Source organism: Leptosomus discolor, chromosome 7, assembly GCF_034619465.1.
Source record: "Leptosomus discolor isolate bLepDis1 chromosome 7, bLepDis1.hap2, whole genome shotgun sequence".
In the NCBI taxonomy this organism is placed as follows: domain Eukaryota; kingdom Metazoa; phylum Chordata; class Aves; order Leptosomiformes; family Leptosomidae; genus Leptosomus; species Leptosomus discolor.
The window spans coordinates 59,757,976-59,782,185 of NC_141397.1; the positions used below are offsets into that span (position 1 = coordinate 59,757,976).

General features: G+C 40.9%; 1 protein-coding gene across 1 annotated transcript in view; it reads left to right on the forward strand.

Moving 5' to 3' along the window:
• SPATA16 (spermatogenesis associated 16) overlaps window positions 1-24,210 on the forward strand; it is a 97,783-nt gene that overhangs the window by 28,002 nt on the left and 45,571 nt on the right. Inside the window, exons 3-4 of the mRNA XM_086468612.1 lie at window positions 3,995-4,140; window positions 15,721-15,810. Coding sequence (XP_086324738.1) covers window positions 3,995-4,140; window positions 15,721-15,810 — 236 coding nt within the window. The remainder of the gene's footprint in view (window positions 1-3,994; window positions 4,141-15,720; window positions 15,811-24,210) is intronic.

The following is a 24,210-nucleotide window of genomic DNA, read 5'->3' on the forward strand; positions in this document are numbered from 1 at the left end:
TATGACTGTGGTTTCAGCAGTATATTTGTCGGGTCCTACACATTGCAAGAGAAACGTCCTTCATCAGTGAAAGTGTAATGCAATTAGCGTCAGCTCGCCACTAACACAAAAATTGCAGGTAACGCTTTCGTTCCTTACATTTCAGTTATATACTTGATAACTCTTTGAACGGGATAATTCAGCAGTCTTCTAAAGGATGCATGTACACAAAACCTGCATGCTGGCCTCCAGTTGTAACAAGATCCCCTAAAGAAGTATAAATATCCTTTGGGAGGATTTTTTTTAATTTAATATTATTTCTGGAAAAATATTCTTAATTACTGACAGGGGTACTCTCAGGTAGGCTAAGTCTGAAAGTAAAAAAAAACCCGTTAGCTTTGCTAGCTATGGTAAAAGACATAAAATGGTACATTGCAGGTTTTTAACCCCAGATTGGCTGTAAAGCTTCAAATGTTTGTCTGCTTCAATTTCATAGCCTCTATAACCTTTAAGATATTGGCAGGTTTTCAGCAGACCAAAAGCTCAAAGTCTTAGGTAAGACGTACCCCCAAAATTCCAGGTTCAGAATTAAAACAAGTTCTGTAACATAGCTCTGGGAAAAGAAACCCTTAATTGTACAAAATGTAACTGCCCCTCCAAGCCCATATGTGTATTTGAATGTCCTTGTGACAAGACCTTAAGGTTTTCAGAGGAACAAAATGGAGCTGCTTTTACCTTTTACTTAAAGCACTCCAAAAACACCAATAGCCCGTTTGATCTCCAAAGGCAGTGCTACTGGACTGCAGACTACAGCAAGATAAAGAAAGCTCGGTTCTGCTAGGTGAAACACGAAAATTGCAAACAAATCTCCTCCCTGCTTATTATGTCTGTGCATGGCACAGCCTTTCTTCTTCTCAGACTCTCAATCCAGTGGGGTTTCCCAAAGTTATGACAATCTGTAGCTACAGAGGCTTCTTTGGATCCCTAGGAAATTTTCCTTTTTCTCTTCTCCTTTGAAACTCAGATGTGAGTCTTTCTACAACTCTTCTCCTCATCCTCACCTGTGCTGCAAAATCCCAGCTCACTGTCTCCTTCCTGCCTAACTCCTCCCCTAGGAACTTCCCCAAATGAACTTTCTCGCATGCTTTCTGGCACTGTCTTTGCCTTGCCCCTCAAAAACACTCAGTCAGATTCAGTATTCAGTGGCAGACAGGACAACACAAGAAAACAGTCCTTCTCCTACTGCATAACCAAGTTCTTTTATCAGAAAGGCCAGTAAAATACAGTAGAGGGTGATGAAACATGCACAAAAGGTATCATCTCCATCAAAGCCTGGAAAATGATGATGCGCTTTTTGGGCTGCACTGTGGTGGTTTGCCCAACAGAAACCTTTTCCCTTGGTGTCTATATTGCTACCAAAAAGGTTGCTTATACCAGAGAGTACATTTAATTGTGCATCTCACTAATACCAGGCACTAGGGCTATTTTGTATATTCATAACTTTTCTGCTTAATACAGAAGGAGACATTTCTGTAAAACTGAGCGTTACTTTTGGTGCATGTTGCTGTTGTTTGCATCAAACTAGCATGGAGGGGTCTATCTCAAACATATTGTTCCACTGTAGTAATGCTACACGAAAATCAGGAAAGAGATTGGGACGTAAAAAGTATACAACCTAGATGGTCCCAAACACAGCCAAATCCCTTTAAAATATTACTCTGATTTTGTGAGATTAAAGATTGAGTTATCATTTGTTTCTTTGAACTTTTACTCTGAGATGCCTTAGAGAAGACCTGGCGGAACCCAATCTTCACTGTATTTAAACATATTTTCTGAATCCTTATCTGCTCAGATATGGTTTACAGAGACTCATGTCTTGGTTTTTGTCAGAGATAACTGAGGCGTTACATAGGTCTAAACATAACTCTTCATATCAGCAGTAAGGCTTGAGGAAACTCTGAATTGCAACACTTTATACTGAAGGGATCCCTAAATGATTCTTTTCTTCTCCCAATCATTCAAGAACTTGAAGGTCCAGGGAGTAGCCTCAAATCTCTCATTCCCATAAATTTCACAAAGGTCACAGCATGGCCAATTCAGCTGAAAAGTGTTATTACAGAAAAATTTGATGGTACTTTTATGTTCACTGATGTGAACATAATTCTGTGGGACTTTTAGCTACATATAGCCTGTCTTATCCATAGAGACACTTCAGCAGATATATACGGTACCATCAGCAAAGTTAAAAGTGATGAATTCTCTGATTTATAACTTCTACTGATAACAAGATGATAGAAAATCTTAAATGTATGGGTGTTATTATATACACTGTGTAACTCCGCTCAGCAGAGAAGGGATGTGAAAGAAAAAAATATTTATCACACCTGAACTAGGGGACACTTCCTTGAACGACCCTTGTTGCCTGTAAAGGATTGAGCTGATCTCTAACCAATGCGCAAAAATCTTAAAGATAGGGTTAGCTTTGTGTGTGTTAGCTAAGCGTGGATGCGGGTCTGTAATCCTTCTTGCTTTTAAGGATCACATGTGGGAAGAAAGGTATGTATATATGAGAGCTTTTTTTCTTCACAGATTTAATCTTCTAAAGAGATCTCAAACTGCTGAGTTGACATTGCACCTCCTGGAGATCAACTAGTGGATTTTAACTACGTAGGCACAAGAAACTGTTATAAGTAAACTGATTAGCAGTGAGGAGCTAAACAAACAGGCCAGATCCTCCTTCCATTTTAAAGCTTTGGCGACTGCCAAAGCTGGACTCAAACGAGAGTCCCTTGGTTATACCCCATTTAAAGCAGAGACTGCATTCATCCACATTAGGCTGCAGATGCATATGAATGCCATAAGGGTCCTCAGCAGTGGTCTCAGTGTGATCCAAGAGTTTAAGCACATAAATATTAATTTGTTAATCTTCACTGCAAATCAGCTTTAAAAGTAGATTTCTAATGAAGTCACTTAGTCAGACGAAATCATTGCGCACTAAACAATCCTGTTAGGAATGTTTATCCAAGCAAAGGACATTCAATTGCATTTTCATTAGTAGCACTACATGGTTATTGTCCTTAAAGACAGAGCTCTTACACTTAATCTATTTGTTTACAGTTGTATCTAATTGCTTACAGTTGAATTTCCTTAAGAACTAAAAACTAATTTTCACTGCTCTTTGGCATTACAAAATCAAGCTGCCTGTAGAAACAAACATTTGAGGACCACAGGTTGTCCTGCCCAGTATCGTAGCTCTGCCAGTGCTGAGGATTCTCCAAAACTTTAAGGAGTTGTGGGTTACCTAATTCTAATGATGCACGTTATGAAATAGAACATTATTTAACGAGAAAGTCACTGGCTGTGATGAACAGCAAGTGATTTATCTATCAGGGAAAGAGTTGTGGGTTTGGTGGTTTTTTTAAAACAGAAAATATGATGTTTCTCACCGCTAAATTCTATATTGCTCAAGATGATGGGAAAGACGGTTGATCTTTTCACTTTCTATAGCAGTCTTCCAGAAGAACTAGTCCTCCCATTAAATGGGGTGGGGGAGAGTTTCTGGTTTCTTTGTCTTGTGTCACTTTCTGCTGTCCTACCCATGGGACAAAGGCAGCAGAACCTAAGGCAGAGTTCACCACTGGCTTACTGAAATACGTAAATAGCTGTCTGAGACTGCTCCTTCGACTTTGGTGGCAAGACAGCCATGGGTTTGGGGAGCCTGAAGCTGAGCCTTTATTTTTGAAAATGGGGGAAAATATAGTTTCTTTCCTAACAGTGCTTTTTAGTTTTTAGGATATTACCTGCTCTTTTGACTATCCCTTCTGGGAAGATGACACTGCATTTTATATGGTGTTCATATGCATTTGAACTGATTTTGTTGTGTTAATTCTACTTAAAGTCAGGGTATATTTTACTTAGAAGTCGGTTTTCTCCATTTATCAGTTACAAAAAGCATTTCTAGCTAACAAAAAGTATGCTATAACATTAGTAAATAACATTTTTGTTTCTTGTACAGCTTTGCAGTAAAGGTACTTCTACAGAAAATCCCGTTACGGCATCTCTAGGAGACATTTCCGGTATTGTCAGTTTTATTGAGACAAGGCTTGCGACCTGCTACTTAAAAATGAAGAAGCCCAATGATGCTCTGAATCATTCACACAGGTAAAAATAAATATTGATTAGATACAGTGCTAAGACTGAAATCAAAAATTGAACAAAGACTATGAAAGAATTCTGTGCAGGAACAATAAGTCTAATAATGAGAAAAGAGGAATCAATAAAACACAACTTACACATGGCACTGATATTTAGATTGAACTAATTCTCAAAATTTGAGACATTAAGCCACGATAGCCATGTATGCATTCACTGCTTTGATAATGCAGTAGGTAAGGATACGCAGGTGAGTCACATGCATAGTTCAGGGCACCCTTAAGAAGCTAGGCAAATACAAACATGCTCAGCCTTATATGACAGTAATGATATTACAAGCTCTTGTTCTTTTTCAAGCCAGATTAGGTCAGGGATGGCTTCAAATTATTTTCATCACGTCATTCCTCATGGGCTCACTTGTGATCCACATCGAAGATCAGCACCACCAGCAAAGCATAAATAAGCCAGAAACAAAACTTGCACATGGTGGAGATGAAACTCCCATTAGTTTCAGATGAGTTAGGATTTTGCTAGGTTTGTGCTGCCTTTAATTACCATTCAGGCACAGAGATAGTTTCTGTTAAGCAAGTCCATGTCCTGCCAGCAACACTTCGTTAGTGAGGTCTCCGTTCATTTTTTTTTCCCTTGTATGAGATGTATTAGGATGGACACTGCAATTAGTGCAAGGTGGGGAATTTTTCATAGAATCATCTCAAATGTAACTACAGAAGAGTAGTAACAAGAAAAGAGGAGGCACCTGCTTGTGCCACACCAGACAGTGGTGAGGAATAATGCACTAGTACAGAAATATGATGTCATCATGGCAGCAGGTTTATTAGCTACACACAAAGTCACGGCAAGTCCGAGAATCCTGACTTAATGACAAGGTCTTTGCCTCCCATCTCCACTCATCCCCACCCCTTTCCCAAGTGCTTTTTTGTCTGTAAAGCTATGCCTACCTGGAGCCTATCCACCTTGTGGGGGTGCACCCTTCAGACTAGTTCCAAGTGCCATCTGGGCTGGGGGCCTGACTGCCCATGAGTGGTTAGAGTAGAGCAGGTGCTTTCCCAGGGCACATCTAACAGGCGCACAGACTGTATTCCTTTCAGGCACAGTGTTCTGCTAGGTGAGCCAAAGCATAGGAAGTGGGAAAGACCGAGATTCCTGTTAAAAATGAAAGTAAATACATTTAAAAAAAAAAAAAAAAAAAAAACACACCACCACCGAAAAATGTACACCTCATGCAAACCGGTTTTTCATGGCTTCTCAAAGATCATGTTAGGAATGAAAAAAAATATGTAAATTTTGACTGGACTCCCAGCTTTTGGAAAAATGGTAATGATCGCTCTCTGTGATTTCCAAGGACACTAAAATAAGGAAGATATTTGAACAGTATAAATGTAACTAGAACAGGAAATACTTTTCTTTACCTCCTTTAAATTATCTTGATTTCAAAATAGTAAAATGTATTGACACTAGTGTCACAGAAACTGAAGCCTATTCAGACATGCTTTGGTTTCAATTGTCTTAATCCGGAAACCATGACCTACAGAAACCCATGACCTACAGAGAAAATAAATGGAGGTAGATTGAGATCACAGGAAAACTGAAGTAGGGAAAAAATCTTCACTCTTCATTCTTATGTATAACAATTTATTCTTAACTCCATTAGTTATGTTGCACAAAGAAAAGTGGCAGTCTAAAGCCAATTTTCAATACAATTAATTTATTAACTTGCAGAATGGGAATAAATCTACTGACCATGGTCGTCACATTGTAAAATGCAAGAATTGATACAATAGTATACCAGTAAAATATTCTAAGGCATAATTAACATAAAGACAAAACCTGAAATATAATCAGTAGCTACATTTTTCAAAAAGAACAAATAAATTACTCTGAGCTGTCCTACTAAAAATAGCTTACTGCCATCAGTTAAGTAGTGCATATAGAATTTTTATTCCCATTGAGTTTTTATGTCATCACCACATTGTAATGGTTTGCTGGTAATCCTTTGGCATTAATCATGAATCCAAATTAAAATATTCATTTCTGCATTTATTTGCATTTACTGAACTATTCTTTCTTTAATTTCATGTAAATTTCACAGCTCCTGCATTCATTTCTGAAACCTTATTAGCTAAAAAATCAGCTTTAATATTCTCACACATAGTTGTATCCAATATATAGAAGTGGGCTTCGCTAGGAAGAAATCTTACAAAATATCACAACTAGAGAAACAGAGAAAATAATAGAGAAAAATTCCAGCAGCTCGGTTTTAAAATGTTCAAAAACAGGCGTCTGCAGGGGAATAGCTTTCCCATTCTTAAGAAAGGAAAGTGAGTACAATTTATATCTTATATCATCAGCTTTAGATCCTGTATGAGAAGTCAAGTCTGGGTCCTCCTGAAAAGTGGAAATTGTATTCTCTGGCTTCTTAATATCAAAATTTAAGGCTGCCTTTAGCGTCACTGGCACAATTGAGGACACTGCCTAGGTTCTTATCATTTGTCAGGCTGATACGAAAGACTCACCCTTTGCAATCAAACACTATTAAAACCACTTCTCATCCGTCACAGCTCTGAACAAACGCGCCGTGGATTGACCTCACCAAGCAACATCTGCAGTAACCTACTTGACCACCACTTTTCATCATAAGATAGCCATCCAAATAATTCTTAACTTGCAGTCTGAAGCTATAAAATGAATCACACAATATTTACATGCCCTGTGGTCCTTTTGGCCCAGGCATTATGGCATACCAGGGTTTAATGATCTTAATAACCCCATATGGCTTGCTGAGAAATTAGATTTTCTCTTTGGTTGCAGAAGGCAATTTTCAATTATAGCAGATGGTAAAACAGTGAAGGTCTGAGAAGTCAAGAACTGACTAAGAAACCTCAGATTAGTACTTAGGCCTTATGTTGCTCAGCCTCATAATGTCAGTGGTTGAATTTTTGCCCCAAATGAAAACAATCTTGAAGTAGAGCACAGCATTTCAGCGGAGCAGTCCCCCAATTACGCCTGCTCTTCAGAGGGCCAGGCCCAACAGAGAAATCCATAAAGCTGCCGTCACATGTGGAAAAACAACCCACGGTGCACCACATACATAGCTCAGCAACTGTTAAGATTCAATTTGGTTTGAAATTGGAGAGAGCAATGCTGAACTCCATGACATTTAAAGATAGAGGATCCTTCAAAACACAATATACACGACATATACAACTTTCTCAATGAGATTCTATATCCCTTTACAGTTTCTTTATTTCACTTTTTTCCTCCAAGCAACCTAAAATAAATCTGCATTGACATCATGTGACTTGCAGTTTGCACGAGGGAAAACAACACAGAACCTTTCTATTAGAAATATGGTTTTTTTCTGCTGCACTTACTTACACTTTCTCAGCTGCTAAGATCCTCATGGCACACAAGATTTGAACAATGGCAGACACATGGCTTGATCCAGTTGCGTAAACATAGACTCCTCTTCGCAGAGATCCAGTACATGGATCAAGTACCAGAAAAATGGGGAAGAGGTTAACGTCACCTACCCAGCAGCAAGGGACAAAAAGCATTTTGTTTCCCTTCTGTGTACTTTTGATCACTCCCTACCTAGCTGTAGTATGTCTGCTAGTGCCATAGGACTCCTCTGGAAATAAGCTCCTCAGTAGGGGAATGAGGCTGCCCACCCCGGGTGAAAAGTCACACCTCTTCCCAATGGGATTGCCATCATGCCATAGGAAGCCCACGGCTGGTGGTGATGGGAGGTGCATTGGGAAGTGTCATCTGGAAGGATGTTTGCCACCTGCCTCCTCCCAAAGCATCCCTGCACTTTGCTCCCTGCCCTCCTTCCCTCAACCTGGAAATCATGGATGTAAGTACTGAGGGGAAGAGGAATCAGACATTGTGACGTGTTTCTTTAATATTATCTCCAAGTAATTAATGGCTGAAAAATGTTCATGGTAATGAGGACTGCTGTATGGAGCTAGTCAAAATCTTTGAGGGTTAGCAAAGATTTTCCTGCATCCTTGCAGACTCTGCTCCGCAGCATGACCCACTGCCAATTCTCTCCCTCCCTCCCAGAAAGGCAACTCACAGAGAATGTAATAAATCTGTAAAGCTTTTTCTGCTATGCCTTTTTATGTGTTCGGTGGAAGGCAGGGCTTTCTAATGCCTCTTGCACAATTCATAGGGAGACACATGAAGTAGAAAATAGCACTTCTACTAAGTAGTACATGATTGCTTTAGTGATGACTTAACAGAGGGAATCTCTTATGGAAGCACAGTGGGGAAAAAACGCTAAAACAGCTCCAACCTCACAGATTTAATTCCAAATCCTCTGATTGTTCCCAGTGACTTTTCAAACACTTACAAAAGTTTTAAAATAATTGTTAATGATCAAGCTTTATGAAATATCTGTCAGAAAAAAAAGGCATCTCAAAACTTGATCAGTGCATTATAGACAGGTTAAGTCAGGACTCTTCAATCCAGATTATTTCAGAATTTTCAGACTAAAAATTTAATATCCAGCTCCTTTTCATTCCCTAGCTTCCTTATTTTGCACCTTTAAAATAGGACTATATTAAAGTTGAAGAATGGAATTCTAGTGAAATATTAAATAATCAAAAATAAATAATGCAATGATGCTATGATACAGTGCAGTCAGTGGGCATTAAAATGGAGACAGAATAGAAGAAGAGCTCAAGAAGAGCACAGATTTTTAGGTAGAAGTAGAAAAACGAGAAACATAATGGCTGATGTTGCTAATCTGTGGGAAGTCTATAGTGTAATGTATACTTTGCTCTAAACTACTCTCCTAATCTCTTTACCTCCTCAGAAAAAGGAAGAAAAAGAAAGAGAAGAATTAGCAGCGCCTAATTACTTCAGCAATTGTGTTAGGCATATTGCAACATACATAATAGATGAGATATTATTAATACAAACTTATTCCATTGAGATGCTCTGGATAATAGAAACCAGAGTACTCTTAAAAAATAATTCCTTCTCATGCAGCATTTCAAATATTTCTATGTATTTTAACTTTTTATTACTTTTTAAATGAGAAGCCTTTTCTCTGGATTCTGATTGTCAACTCTGAATCACATGTAATTTCCAGGCTGCTGTATCAGTAACATAGTGCCTATTTTATGGGCTGAGACTTCCTCCATTGAGGTCAAAGACTGTATTCCCCTTGACTTTGATGATGCTATATTGCAAAAACATTTATCTACACAACATGTGGTGGGATCCTATTAAGGAAAGGCATATTTGTAAAAAGAAAAAAAAAAAATCCTGGAAGAAACACAGTTACTCATAGAAGGAAAAGTCTAGCAACATTGAACTGTTTTGTAAGAGTTGAGATAGATGACAGCAGTCCTAATGGCATCAGAAAATTTGGTGGTCAAGAAACTGGTACTTGTACAGCGGGAAAGTGAGTGGGCAGTACATAATGCAAACAAGACAGGGAACACAGAGTATCTCCACTTTTGTTGAGATGTTTTGGGAGCTTTGAAACAAGATCTTTTTAAATATCTTTTTGTTCTGGACCAGAGAACATTCTCCTTTTTACCACCTTCACAGCTGAGGAATCGAGACTTGTATAGCACATTTATCTTATGCTTGCAATTCAAAGCAAATTGCTGCTGCAAAACCTTTTAGCATGGCAGTTATATTTCACTTTACTGACAGAGAAAAGGCGTTGTGTGAAACCTTTTTTGGGAACCCACACTTCCTCCTTTCCTGTCTGTTTAGATAGGAAAACTTCGTGAGATGATTTCTTTTGTGCACTGAAGGTCCTCGCCCATACGTGCCATAACTGCATTCACTTCTGATTGGTTATACAAAAAAATCCAACTGCATAAAGACAAGTCAGGTGTCCTCCTTCAGTGTAAGAGCATTTGGTCCTACCTAAGTTTGGTAGAAGCTTTTCTGTCTTTGTTTGCAGCTATTTTTTTTTGGTTCTGTGATGACAGCTCTATCAGAAGAGACTCCTAATGATTTATCAGATTACCAAAGAGACCCATTCTGAACTCTGCCAGATTTGCTTTGATAAGCAGTATTCAGCACAGCTGCTCTTGTAGCTACACCTACCAAGTGGTCCTGGCCTCTTTGTTCTGCAGCTTTTTTTCTCTCTAAAACACATTACCTAACTTTGCATGCCACTTCTTTTAAAAAGAGTGGCCAGCTCCTTCCTTGAGGGACCAGAGCACTCACGCAGGGGAAAAACATCCCCAAGCCCAGGGCAGGGTGGACACAGCCACTGCCAGGCATTTGGTGGCAATAGAAACAAAACTCACCACAGACCGATGGGTCTGAACCTGTCCAGCCACCAAGAGACTGAAACCGATCTTGGGAGAAATGCCTTACCGTCCTCACACGTCCCTTCACGTGGCTCTCCTCACCAGAGACACCCTCCTTCTCCTTTTGATTAGTTAACACCCACTAGCACTGAAACCACCACACTTGTCCACTGGGACAAAGTGCTGCTGCATGCCTGCTTTCTCAAGCCTATCAATTATTTCCACCAGCTTGTTGCAACAGGGAGGGGTTTTTTCGTCTTCAGGACGTCAACTTTGGTAAGCTTCCACACAGACCAAGGGAGCCCACAAGCTTTTTTTGTATCCAAGGCACATCCCTCTTAGTTCCCTACACAGCACCAGGAGGAGGAGCGGTTCAGAATACAAAGCTGGCTGCAAGCAAATGTAGCATTGTGAGGTCCTCAAATAAAACTTAAATAAAATCTTAACACAGCTTCACATGCAAATTGCAGGAAAATATGATAAGGTTGATTCCTGGCTACCATAGGGTTCAGGAATTTGAGTCCGAGATATTTGACTGCCTTTAGTAGAGCTGAACTCTTAAACCAGCCCTTGGGATCACAGAAAGGAGCATGGCAGACTCAAACAGATGTAAGACTAGTACTACACTGCAGATAATAAGCTACCTGCCATACAGATGAAACAAGGAAGAAGAAGAATGTTGAGGTTCAATGTAATTGTACAGGATTTGTCAGGTTCATCTGTAAGTATATTGGGGCTGGATCATCAGCTGCACTGATTGACAGTATTCAGTGAAGACAAAAGCATTGTATTAGTCTACAGCAACTGAATACATGGTTCTGCTGAATGCTGGTTGACACATTACTTGCACTGACATTGTATTTAATGTTGTGGTGCAGAACGCCTCAGCGACTACATTTGTACAGTCACTCAGTACAGCAACACGTGGACGTGCCAGCACAGCACCCTGCCATACCAACCCGTGCTAGCTTTACATCTCTCTGCAGAGGCACATATTGCTTTAGCACTGAATTTTTACTTCTGATAAATCATCTAGTTTCTCTCTAATAGTCAATTATAATTGACTATTAAAATGCATTTCTACAGAAGACCACAGTGTATCACAGGAAAGTACGGACAGCGAAGAAAAACAAGCAGCATTTGCCAGTCTCGTTAAAGAAATAACTGCATGCAACTCTATGAACAAGCTAGCTTTTACTCACAGTACTAGCAAGAAAAATGAGTTTAGCTGCTTTAGTGGTGAAGTGTATTTTTTCACTTATTTCATCTATAGAATCATCTCATTGACTTTTTCTTGGCCTATAAAGGCCAAACAGGAACGATATGGTGGATAGTAGCAGAGGTACTTTTTCATGTCAGTCAGACTGGAGCTAAATCCCCATTGCATTTAGGAAGGCATTTGATACAGAATGTGCACCTTGGAGAAAAAGCAACGTGATTTCTAGCAGCCAGTTTTGATGTAGCAATCTGAGTTTCTTGCCACACCTGTTTTCTTACCACAGGGCAGCAAGATTGAAAGAAAAACTTGGAAAGAAAACCACAGACTAACATGTGCATCTGATTCACATACTCCAATTGCTACAGCGGGGAGAGAGTTGACGCATTCTTCCCCCCTCCTCACAGTCTGAAAAAAGATAATAGGACAAACACTGTATTATTTTTAAGAGAAGATGTCAAGATGAAAAAATGAAAATGTCAAAAAAGAGGCTGATATACGGCATTACTTAAGGACTGTTTTGTTGAGAAAAACTGACCAAATGATTTACGAAAGGCTTTTAACAGGGCAGTCTTTGGATTACAGTGAAGATGAAAAATAAATGAAAATCTATTTCAAGTTTACTTTAGCCTAGTCATTTGACAGATGAGGGCAAAACCTGGCAAGAACACAAGTTTTAATCTTCAGATGTAGTGACTTTATTTGCAGTTTTGCGGATTAGAAGTTTTCTCTGTGCAAAATAAGAGCTATCCATTTTCGGACGTTTCCTGTCGAAACTACTTTTTCTCCCTGAAGCTCCCATGAGAGACACATGAGTAAAAAAAAAACAAAGGACTCGATGCTTCTGCTCATGAGACGAATCACCACATACAGAGATTGTCCCGACTATGTTGCAGCTGGTGTGTCCACCACCTTTGTCCCTTCCTAATTCTTCTTTCAAGCCTCCTTCTTGAAACACGTCCCTCCTAATTAATTACTGGATTAACCAGCGTAGTATCAGGACTGCTCATGGCTGGAGGTGGATCTTGGAGCATGGACTCATTCTCAGTATGCACAGCCTGGCACATTTCTGCCTGGCCAGATGGGTCCCCCATCTGCTCCTATTTGAAGGAGAACTTCCTAGAATTAGGGTTTTCCTCCTAACCTTTGTTTGTACGATTCCTTTGCTTCCTATTTTCATTCAAGTTTTTTTTCCTTTTCACCAAAATCACCTGAAACACGTCACAGTCATATTTAAAATTCAAAGGGGTAGCTCTGCACAGTTTTCACGTACACCTGGCATTAAATTAGCACTGCTCTGCACAAAGGCTACTATACTGGAGCTGCATCAGTACAGCAAAGGGCTACTTTGGGGTAGAGTAGTAATACAGCAGAAAGTATTTCTAGTGCACAGGCTACAGAAAGCCTAGCACCATCAAACTAAACTGCCAGGAGCCAAAGGTAGCTTTGTGATGTTTGCTCAAGCTATCGGGGCGTGCTATAATATTTTTCAGTACAGAATTTATAGATTGAGAGAAGCAGTTGATCTTTTTGAGACTAGTAAAAAAAAAATAAAAAATCAAGGTGGAAAGAGGAAAGCTGATATCTAATTCTATGAAAATCTGCCGCAGTTCTGTATTTATTATAAGCCTATCACAGCACATCGTGCTCAAAGACTTACAGAAAATGTGTTGCTAACTGCCAGGCAATTCTCGATTTTTTAATTTTTTCCCCTCATAGTGCTATTGCATGGCTGTGGTAGAACCAATAACTTGGGGAGGGGGGGGGGGATCAATATTACTGTTATCAACTGTTGACCACAGTTTACAGCAGCAATAATCTCCTTTAAAATAGCCTGCAGAAGTACCAGTTGTCATTGACATAAGGTATTACTGTTTTGGTCAAATCATTACATGCTGATGGTATTTGATGTTTTGATGATTTTGTTTTGGTTAAACAAAGTTTTGGTGACCATCAGTATTGTTTAAACTTCAGATCTGAACCAAGTTTGCCTGAGAACGGCAGCGTTTGCTGTTGGCATTATCTTTTCGTTACTGATGAGTGATTCATTCCCCTCATTAAGGGCAACTGATTTTTAAGCATCCCATGTCTTGTTGTACATTGTATTTTAGATCAGTATTTAGATGTGCCCCCAGTCAGTAAGGTCTGCGCTTCTTCCAGTAATGTCTTAAGTTACACGATATCATTTGTCACTGGTTTTTCCCCCCACACCTTCTTCCCAGAGAGGTAGTTCCTGCAGGGTAATGTTTTCTCTCAATACAGTTTTCTCAGCATTTTTTCAAGTGTTGGACTGGGAAAGCATAGTTCTGAGATGCTTCCTAGTTCCTATACCACCCTAGGATGATCTTCAGCAGACCTGCATCTCCAGAGCATAGAGCAGCTCTGCTCATACAGAGTAAAGCTTTACCATGCCAGAACAGAAATGTGACTGGTTACATCTACCTTAGCATTTTGGTTTGGCACAATAGTAGGATTGTGATGCACTTTAGTCAATTTTCTCCATTTTCTGCACACTAGATTATTCACAAACCAATTTTGGCACTTGCAAGCTACATTAATTTCAGAGAAAATAAGCTGCATGTTCTGCGCACAAAATACAAGTATCACCTAACGAAGGCACGGGAATACAAACCAGCCACTGACCTTCAAGACAGCTTTGAGCAACATGCACAGGCACACTTTGCTCAAGGGAACAGACTAAGTCTAGTCTGAGATAACAGCCCCAACTGGCTACAATATAGATCTAGAGGCCTCAACATTAGCTTCTCTGATCTACTGATCCACTCATGTATCTGTACATACCTCATATATCTTTCAGAGCTTTAGGCCTTCTTCTGTATGCCTTGGAGAAAGTGCCTGCAGGGTTAATTTATTTCACAAGTCTACAGCATCTTGGAGACACTTTTAGATTTTAATTTATTTTGAAAGTTCCTTTTGAAGACCACAGACATACAGTCCATGAGTGCTGCATATATACAGGAAAGCCAGTTATTGGTCTTCTAAAATGCACTGTTTCCATAAACGTGAATTTATAGCTGAAGGTGTTTACATATATAATTGTCATAGTTTCAAGATGATAAACTTTAAATACAGTTGGTTATGAAGAGGATTAGTTCTGTGGTTATTAGTAGACTGAAAACACAAAAGCAGTAGTTTTTAATCTAACATGTTATTCAAAACTTTCAATGAGGAAACAAAAGCCAGTTTGCAAGTTTTTATTGTAACAGAATGTAGTGTTCACCCATTGATGTCACAAGCTACCATTAAATACTTTATAAAACATGTATGTAATGAGAAACATTAAACTTTGCATCCTAGAACATGCTATATGTACCTTTTCTCCAAATACTGGAAGAGGTGCTGACCAGAGAAGCCAGTCACTTGTTGGAGAGCTCACAAGTGGAACTAACCAGATGTAGAAGGAGCTGTCACTCTTGCTCTCCCCCTGCTCCCATCAGAAAGCCACCCTGCCTACCAGTCTAACTGCTTAATTTATGCTAGTCTTACCCTTCCATCTTTGTCCAATATTGACTTAAAGCCTGTAATTTGTTACACCTGGAATTGCATCTGTTAAAGTTAAGGGTCTAAGAAACATGCCGAGGTCCACCCACGCAGAACCTATCACTTGTACAGAAGTATTTCAAAATCTTCCAAGTTAACATTAAAATACATTCTAGAGGCATTTTTTTCAGGTAGATGGGTCAGACAACTGCCACTCATGTTTGCAGAGCTAGGGGTTAGCAAGAAGTTGTACAGTTTTGCTTATGTTATCTACAAGCTAAAAACAATATAGACTATTACCACAGGAACATTTTTCTAGAACAATACACAAAACCATAATGAAACTGCATTTATGGTATAGTCTCAATAAAAGTTTTAATAATACTTGTTCATATATCACAGCTGTCAAGACAGAGAAAGTGATAGTTCATATTAGATTTGAGACATACAGCGTTGAGTTGTATAGAGTAAGTGTATACAGTTATGTGTCTTAGTCACAGTTTGATTATTAGTAGCTTTTAATGATTTAAGAAACAGAAATCTAAACTTGTCCATCTTTCTCTTCTTTTAAAGGAGCATTACTCTGAACCCAGCTTACTTCCGGAACCACCTGCGCCAAGCTGCTGTGTTTAGGTGCTTACAGAGATACTCTGAAGCTGCAAGGTACTCTAGTGCTCATGGATTTCTGATGGTTTCTCTACATCTCTTCCATTCCAGCTCTCAGTAGTAAGGATATCGTCTTATACCCAGGCTTTTCCAAAATCAGTGGGAGCTTTGTGTTGGCTTTGTGTATATTATTTCACATGCAGCAGAGCTCCAACGCTCCCAGTTGGCGTAACATGAATAATCCCAATTATGTTCCTAGTTGCAGTTAGGCTGACGCATGTAGAAGTATTTACTCGTTCTCGGGCACAGGGGTGAGCCCTGATCGGGTCCCAGAGCTGCGCTGGGGCAAAAACTACATGTACACAAGCATCCGCCACTCCCTGGTTTCCCCACAACCCTGGGCAGAAGCTCAGGTGTGCTCTGAGAGGATAGGGGGTGGGGGAAGGAGGAAGAAAGAAGAAAAAATGATAATCAAGATCTCAGGGTACACTATGATATGCTGCAAAATTTAGCCTGCGTGCAGCTGATGAGATTGCTGGTGTGAACGGGAACTGCTGGCAGGAGGAAAGCCAGCAAGAGCAAGCTCTGCTTGTACGCTTGCATTAATGCTGCCAAAACCTAAAAGTTTCAACATGCAGCAGAAGTTTTTAACCACTTAACGTGCTTAAATGAAAGAAATGCATGACGAAATGCAACGGTGACTTGGTATGTATCACCGTTACCACTGTCATTAGACACTTACAGAGGACTCTTCAGCTGAAGACCACAAGGTATATCACAAAATATTTCACAAATCATTAGCTAACTAATGGCAGAACAGTCAGTGCGAATTAGACAAGAGACCGAAAGGGTCACTTTGCTCATCATTTGTGATGGATGCTAGTGGTAGAGCTCTGAAGCTATTAAAATAGCAGCAAAACAGTTTGTACAGGGAGTGGAAGAAGACTTTATCCAAGCAGAGTTTCAGAGAGGATTTGGGAAGATGAACTTCAATTTTCTGTGCTGGACTTCAGCCAAAAAGTCCAGGACAAACGCTTCTACTTCTGTAGGACACACATTAAGTTTATGTCAAAGTAATCTCCACTAGCTTCCATACATCGGGACAGGGAGAAGAAATCAGTTCCCCAAGGCAAGGAAAGAGTTTTTCCAAATTTCTTTAGAAATATGATTTCAGATAAGCCTGGAAAGTTTCATTTGACTATAAACCCACCCACCCCTTTTTTTTAAAAAAAAAAAATAAATAAAAAATAACCAAACACCAAAACAACACCGCTCACTTCTCAAACAAAGCTGTTTCAAACTAAGAAGTGAAACATTTTGTTGAAAAACAACGAAGTGTTGTGATAGTTCCCAGATCTCCTTTTATATCTCACTGATAACAGTCTCTTCTTCCTAAAAATCTTGTTGGGGTGTTGATTCAGAGAGAAATTCTCGTCTACTGAATCATCAACAGTTGAGGTCCACTGATCAGCCAGACATTTTAGAGCTGCGTTAGGAGAATATGCTGCTTTGTGACCGGTGGGGAATTCTGCCTGGGGTACTTACAAACCCAAAGCTTCACTAGTATCCCAACAGGTGAAGCAATACAAGGGGAATTATTTGGGGTGCTGGGGGAGAAGAGAAGAAGGGGTTTCCCCTTGAAGCCAGGTTGAAGATTTTTTAAAAATAATAACATAAACATAATAAAAATAATAACAAACAAAACTATAAAAGTTTAAAAAATACACTTTAAGAAACAGATCTTTTCCAGTAAGCAACACATATAAATACCCATATTTGAGAAGACAGTATAAACCAAGAAGGTATTCATAAATATGATTTCAAAATAAAAAAAGTGGTGATTGGTGTTACTGCAGATAAGCAATCAGTAAGTTTACTACCTCAGCAGGCAAGAGGGAACTGTGTCAGCCTTTTTTCCCCACATTGAGTAGCTTTCAGGAAACTAGATGATTTTAAATGAGCTTATGTATTTTGTAGAGGAGAGGAACACTCTGACAGACTGAATCCAGAGTGCTTCCAAAAGCAGCGACTATAGCAGTATTCAGAGTTTAGCCTAGTTTAACATAGTGTTATAGCAACTGTGCAGAGCTGCTTCTGCAGATTGTGTTAAACTAAGCTTAGCGCTACTTCTGTCATCTCACTGGAGCCATTGGTCTTAACCGAACCCCACTAACGGTGCAGAATGTACTCTGCTCGTTACAGACAGACCATGGCATACAGGCGTTCAGTTGCAGTTTCTGGAAATACAAACTTAGTTTTTGTTAGCATAAGCCATCATTTATTTCTGCTTGCTTTTTTTCATGAGAACAAGGTCACTATTCCGTTTTCCAAGTATCCCTTGCCTTCCCACTCCTTCATGTGATTTTTAAGTTATTGCATAGTCCATTAGATACACCCAGAACACTGTATCGGTATGTGAACAGGAGTGGCTGGTTGTGAACAGTTCTGCTTGGCACAAGCAGCATGGATAATAGCACTTAACTCAGCCTGCCTGTCAAGCTGAGATCCCCTGAGATTTTGTCTCTGAGGACATACCAGACCGAATTCTTTGGTTCTTAGAAAGTCATAGGTTAGAGTGGGGTTAACTGTAATTTAAGCATCTCTCAAGTTCCTCTGTGTATAATTCTCGCTAGTACAGCCCAGTATCAGGAGAATAAGCATATGAAGCAGTCTAAATGCAAGGACGTCTGAATTAATCTAAGGAGTCTGATATGCCCATATCTGCATCACTTCTGAATTGTGTCAGCTGCATAACAATTCCTTCGGGATATCGCTGTGGTAGGATGCCACCATGTAGAGTGTGGCCTAAGGCCATCTGGCATTGTAAAGCAGTCCTAGAAACACCACTGTGGGGCCACGGCATCTGCAAATGATGAATTCCAAAGTGCTGCAACCACTTTCACCAAGTCAGTTAGTAAATACATTTCTCCTGTATTGGTATCTCTGATGTTAGAAGACTGATCTTGACAAAGACAGTAAAGATTTAAACCTCAGAAGTGAGAAAACCTGTTTCAGCAGAAAGACCATCTTGGCCTTTGAACAAATGCATTATATATATATTTAGTCTGGAAGTTACCAGGAAGTTTTAGGCATTAGAAGGCATTTAGGCTTGGAATCAGCCTCCAATAGCAGCTACTGTTAGTGTCCTGCCAAAGGTCACAGCTGATCAAAAGATCACTTAATAACCAGAATGGAAAGTTCAGGGAAGAGCCAGCCCTGGGCTCACTTCTGTCCTAAAACTGAGAAAACAGAGAACTCCAAGGAGGACTCAACCTTCCTGGCAATATAAGGACTGCCAACTTAGGGAAGGATGAGACACGGGACATGTACGTGCAAGTGGACATGTAAACTGCAGAAGAACCTCGGAGGTCCATACTATCTCCAAGGACAGAACAGACAAACCACCAGCCCCTGCTTTCAAGGACAAGAGTGCTAGAAAGGGAGCATGCACCCGAGGGTGAACCGCAAAGCTCGTGAAGGAAGAGTTATCAGAGGCTATGCGTCCTTCAAGTCACCAAGCCCATGGGCTGTGACCCCACAGCTGCCTGTTACGCATCCACAGGAGAAGGTCTAACCAGATGAGCAATAAGGCATGAAAGCAATTTTTCTTCTTTACTCAAATAGCGCAGGCTATTGCTGACACTGAACAGCCTTGAATCGGTAGTGAGGTGAAAATCTGTCACTTGAAGAAAAATATGGCCACCTATTTGCTTCAAAACTGGAGTTTTAAGTACAGAAGGGATTTTTGCCTCTTTTTCTCATTAAGCTGCATAGTTCTCCTTTCTGCTAATCAAAATGCTGTGCTGATTTAACAGTGTCACTGTGTTCTGTGAAAAGCTTAAGATAGCTCTTTTATCACCAGTTAGAACACTAGTGACTTGAAATTAGTTGTATACATGTAGGGGAAAACAGACTGTCTGTCCCTCTGCCAGAACAAACAACTCATATTCATCTGACTGCACAGAGTAGGGGTGAGCAATCCTTAAGGAGGAAGAAGTTTTAGGATCTTAATAGCTGTGGTATGGCTGACTCAGCTTTTTGACATTCCTACTAAAAAAAGATAATCCCATCAGCTGAAAAGCAAACTAGGTGGGCAAGCAGTAAACCTCAGCCCTCTGCAAGAAGTCAGGTCCACGTGCCCTTTTGGGTAGGCTTGACAATGTAGCCCGAGCAAGCTCAGGTGAGTAATTTGGGTTAGTTTGTGTGTGCGGATTTGTTTCACAAAGCACACAGCAGTACTAAGGAAAGACCTATAAAGAATTGGGGTGGGGGATACAAGCTCAAGGACCCACCAGCTGACGGCCTCTCGCACCCACACGTTGCCCTTGCATCCTGCCTGGGTGCCTTTTCTCTTGGAAAAACAGAGGAAAGTTTATATTCTTTCTCTGTCCTCTGTGTTTCAGTTTTCCTAAACCGAAATAGACAAAAAAAAAAAAAAACAAAACCAAAAAAACACTATAAAAAGGAGGTGGAAAAAAATCGGTTGCCATAGCAACGGCCCCCCACCCCTCAACACCGGGAGCCCCCGCTGTTCACCGGCACCGGGGGGCTCCCGCAGGCAGGGTGGGCTGGTCGAGTCCCGCCGGGTCGGGAGCTGCGGGGAGTCGGGACCCGGCGGTGCCCCGCGGTGGGAGGTGGCGGGGGTGGGCAGCTGCCACCGCCGGCGGGGCTGCCCCAGGGGTGACCGCCGACACCCCCCCGGGGGCTGCCCCAGGGGTGACCGCCGACACCCCCCCCGTTCCCCGCCCCGGGGCGCCCCCACCCCAGTGCGGCTCCGCGACGGCGGTGAGGGGTGCTCCGGCGGGGAGCAGGGCTCCCCTCTGCCGACAAGCACCTTGCACGGGGAGGACACGGTGCTCAGGACTAGGAAAGGAACGGGGAACGTGGGTTTCCCCCGCCCCGACATGAAGGGATCCGAGAGCTTCTGCTGGTTTCGTGCCCCTCGTCCTCCCCAGAGCGACTCCACGAGAGGAGCGCTCCATAAATTGGATCTAGGAAAGCAGCTCCGACAAGCGCTGGGATCAGTGAGAGCCCGAAGTCCACACGGCCTATTATTTCATTTGACACCAACATATGATGCTGGTCTTTGTCTGAAATTACCGGCCGTTAGTTCGGCGCCGCACACATTATTCTTTATCACTCGGGATTGTCCAAGTGTCAAACAACAGCTCGCTCAGACAGGGTCACATCAGAGGCATAGGCAGCCTTCAATACTAGTTTTTCCACACCCCCTGCCAGAAATAAATCCAAACATTGACAGTACAGGGTATGTCCCTAACCCAGGGAACACGAGGTACAAAGAGCAGAACAAGCAGCAGCCAGAGTCCGGGACATGCACGGCCCGTGTACCTCAGAGTGTCACGGCATCTCTGTCACAAGCCGCTCATCCCAGCTATCCCATCCCTTCTCCAAAGGGCTCAGCTGTGAAGCTAACGCAGGCACTGGGGCCTCCATGCCTCCAGGGATTTGTACAGCACATCCATTTTGACTGCTGCTTGTTTCTATACCCAATCACAGAGAGCCCAAGATCTTACTGGGCTTAGCGACCTGTTTTCCTGAACATCTCCTGTCATTTTAAAAGCCTTGTCATTTCCCCGTGCATTGCTCAGCTCACGTCTGTAAAGCAGCTTCTATATCCCTGCATGGCAGTTGCCACTGAATGAGAAACATTTATTATCACTGCATAGCAACCTCAATACAATGCAGAAAGTTGTTACCTGCATGCAACCATGGGACAGATAATAATAAATATAATAAATGTATTCTAAATACAGGTGCCATTTTCCTTGCAGGAAACTTACTTCTGCTTTCTAGCAATGGGCTAATGACCCAGAAACTTCAGCAGAGGCAGTAAGTGTACCCCACCACAACCTGGAAAGCTTTGGCAGGACAGAAGAGTTTTATAGCAGCTTCCCAGTGCATTTAAGGTTCACTGGTGAAATGTTTAAAAGGAAGCTTTAGCCAGTCCTCTGTAGGAATTAGCAACATCAAAGTGTTATGCATAGAGCATATAACTTTTTGCCCCATTTTGGGGACTAGTCTACATATGGGTAAATCCTGACATTAGTCATTTCCTTCCTGCTCAATATTCTGGAGTTCTGTTTATTTCTCATCATCTAATGGTTTCCAAGTGTCTCCATAACATCGAAGTAATGAGTTGACATTTATTTAGGATATATGGAGATGTTTGAAAATTAACTTATTATTTTGTTCGCTTTTCAAATAGGATAATTGCATTAAAATTACTGCCTCCTACTTATTCCTGTTACAAACATCACTTTCCTTTTCTAATCTCAGAAGAAAATAAGAAAGGTCACCCAGAAGAAAGAGAGCAGTAGCTTGTTTTGCATCTTGTACCTTAAACTCAGTACTATTGTCTTAGAGATCTCAAAACCCAGGTGTCTGCATCAGAGCTGATCTAAATAGGAGTATGAAAATTCCTGTTAAACTGAAAAAAAAATAGAGATATACTTACCCTTTCCAAACAGCCAGTCTGCACAGGACTAACATCACATGGCAGTGCCTGAGGCCTTCTATTAGTACCACTTACTGCAGATCCAGGTGAGATCACTTGAAGTAGGGAGGAAAAGGTAATTTTCTGCCACTTATCAGCCTCCTGATCTTAGCAGCAATTGAGGCTGTATAGCATAGAAAAGTGAAAGTTACTCTAATGTGCATAGGCTGTGATTAGTCCTAAGGCTCTGCCATCTGCAGAGAAATCCTCCTCTCCCCTTCAGGGCTTCTTTCCTTTCTGTGCAGCTCAAAGGGAGCAGGCAAGGCTTAAGGAGCTGACCTTGAGTCTTGCCCTCATATTTTTTCCAGTATTTACAGTGGTAAACGAACACATAAGTATTTAGCAACACTGCTAATTTCTTGTCTTCTTTGGAACGGTAACACTTTGGTGCATTCCAGAAAACTCTGCATATTTCTTATACCCGTACCGTCCATTTTCTTGTCACAGACTTGGGTAGCTGCTGTGATGGATTTGGCTGTACACTGGCTGTTAGTGTCAGCAGCTGTCATGCAGCAAAAGCTACTGCAAAAACTACCTTTGACTCTCTTATTATAAGTCCTATGCACGTCTGGAGATGGGCTGAAGGAGACAGTTTAGGATCTGTGGTGTGATCTTCGCTCGCTCATACAGAAATATATCTTATTATTCTGCACCACCAAGTGGCCAGATTGAGCAGACATTGCAAGACATCTTTGGATCCAGGCATTAACCCAGATGGGTCTGGTCATGTTATGGAAGTTCATACTGGCCCAAACCAGCAACTAGAGAAAAAAAAATTTAATATAAAACCTCGTGTGTTGAAAGAAGGAAGTGTCACGTTTTCTCCAACATCCCCCGAGGTGTTCCTGAAGGTGTATTATCAGAACTACTTCAGTTCTCGTGTCAGGCAGAGCCCTTTGATGGGCTGCACACCCGAAACTCAGGCATATTTTAAGTATTTCAAATTAGTAACTCAAAACTGGTGGATGGTTTGGTAAATACGAGGCAAATATTTCTGAATAGCAATGAGGTGGTTGTGTCACAAGTAGGAAGAGAATACACATATCTCTGTTCTTTACCATTAGAGCTTAATCCCCACTGTCTTCAAAAACTGTAAAAAAAAAGGAAGACTGTATTTCATCCAGAAAAATGCATTACATGATCTAAATGGGAGCTATTTTCCCATTGTTTTGTACCTCACATCGCTTGTGCTCAGGAGGATTCAAAGTTGAGCTCTTACGCAGTCACTCTAGAGGTACAAATCAGAGCGAGCTCTGTTGCTGGCCAACATTTCTTGTCCAAAATCTCCACATGGCGTTAACAGCTGATCCCAACATTACATACCGCAATCCATATACAGTCTTGATATTGCAACAGGGCAGGGAGTCGTCCCTCATTCTGTTTCTGGGAATATCAGTTAATGCGTCAGGAAATTTCTTCTTTCAAGGACTTCTGCTCTCTGCTCTTCCCAAATCTCTGTTGGGGAAGAGAATTAATCCTGCCCATCCCTACCGTACTCACCATAGAGCTTCTTTTTATCCATGGAGTTCCAGTGAACAATGAAGCAACTCCACTTCATTCTCAAGATATATAATATCCCCATAAACCTTTACTAAAAATGCAGTCCTACTGTATGTCCTAGACTTTTGTATGCTTCATTCCACCGACAATTTTACTTATAAAATTGACTGTAACTCACAATGGATGGCTAGTTTAGTCATTACAGATTCGCCTGTTGACCTGTGTTTAGATTTTCTCAGTCTGCAGATTGGACCAATGTTTTCAGTGTGCAAGTAGAAAAGAAAATTACAGCTGGTTCTGTAACTACTGTTCAAACTTTTTTTTAAAATTGACACAGCATGTATTTAGTATAGGTGAAAGTGTAATACTGGGCTAACCAAAACAAGAAGAGATTAATGTATCCATCCAAACAGAAATGGCAAGAATAATCTGAATTGCAGAGT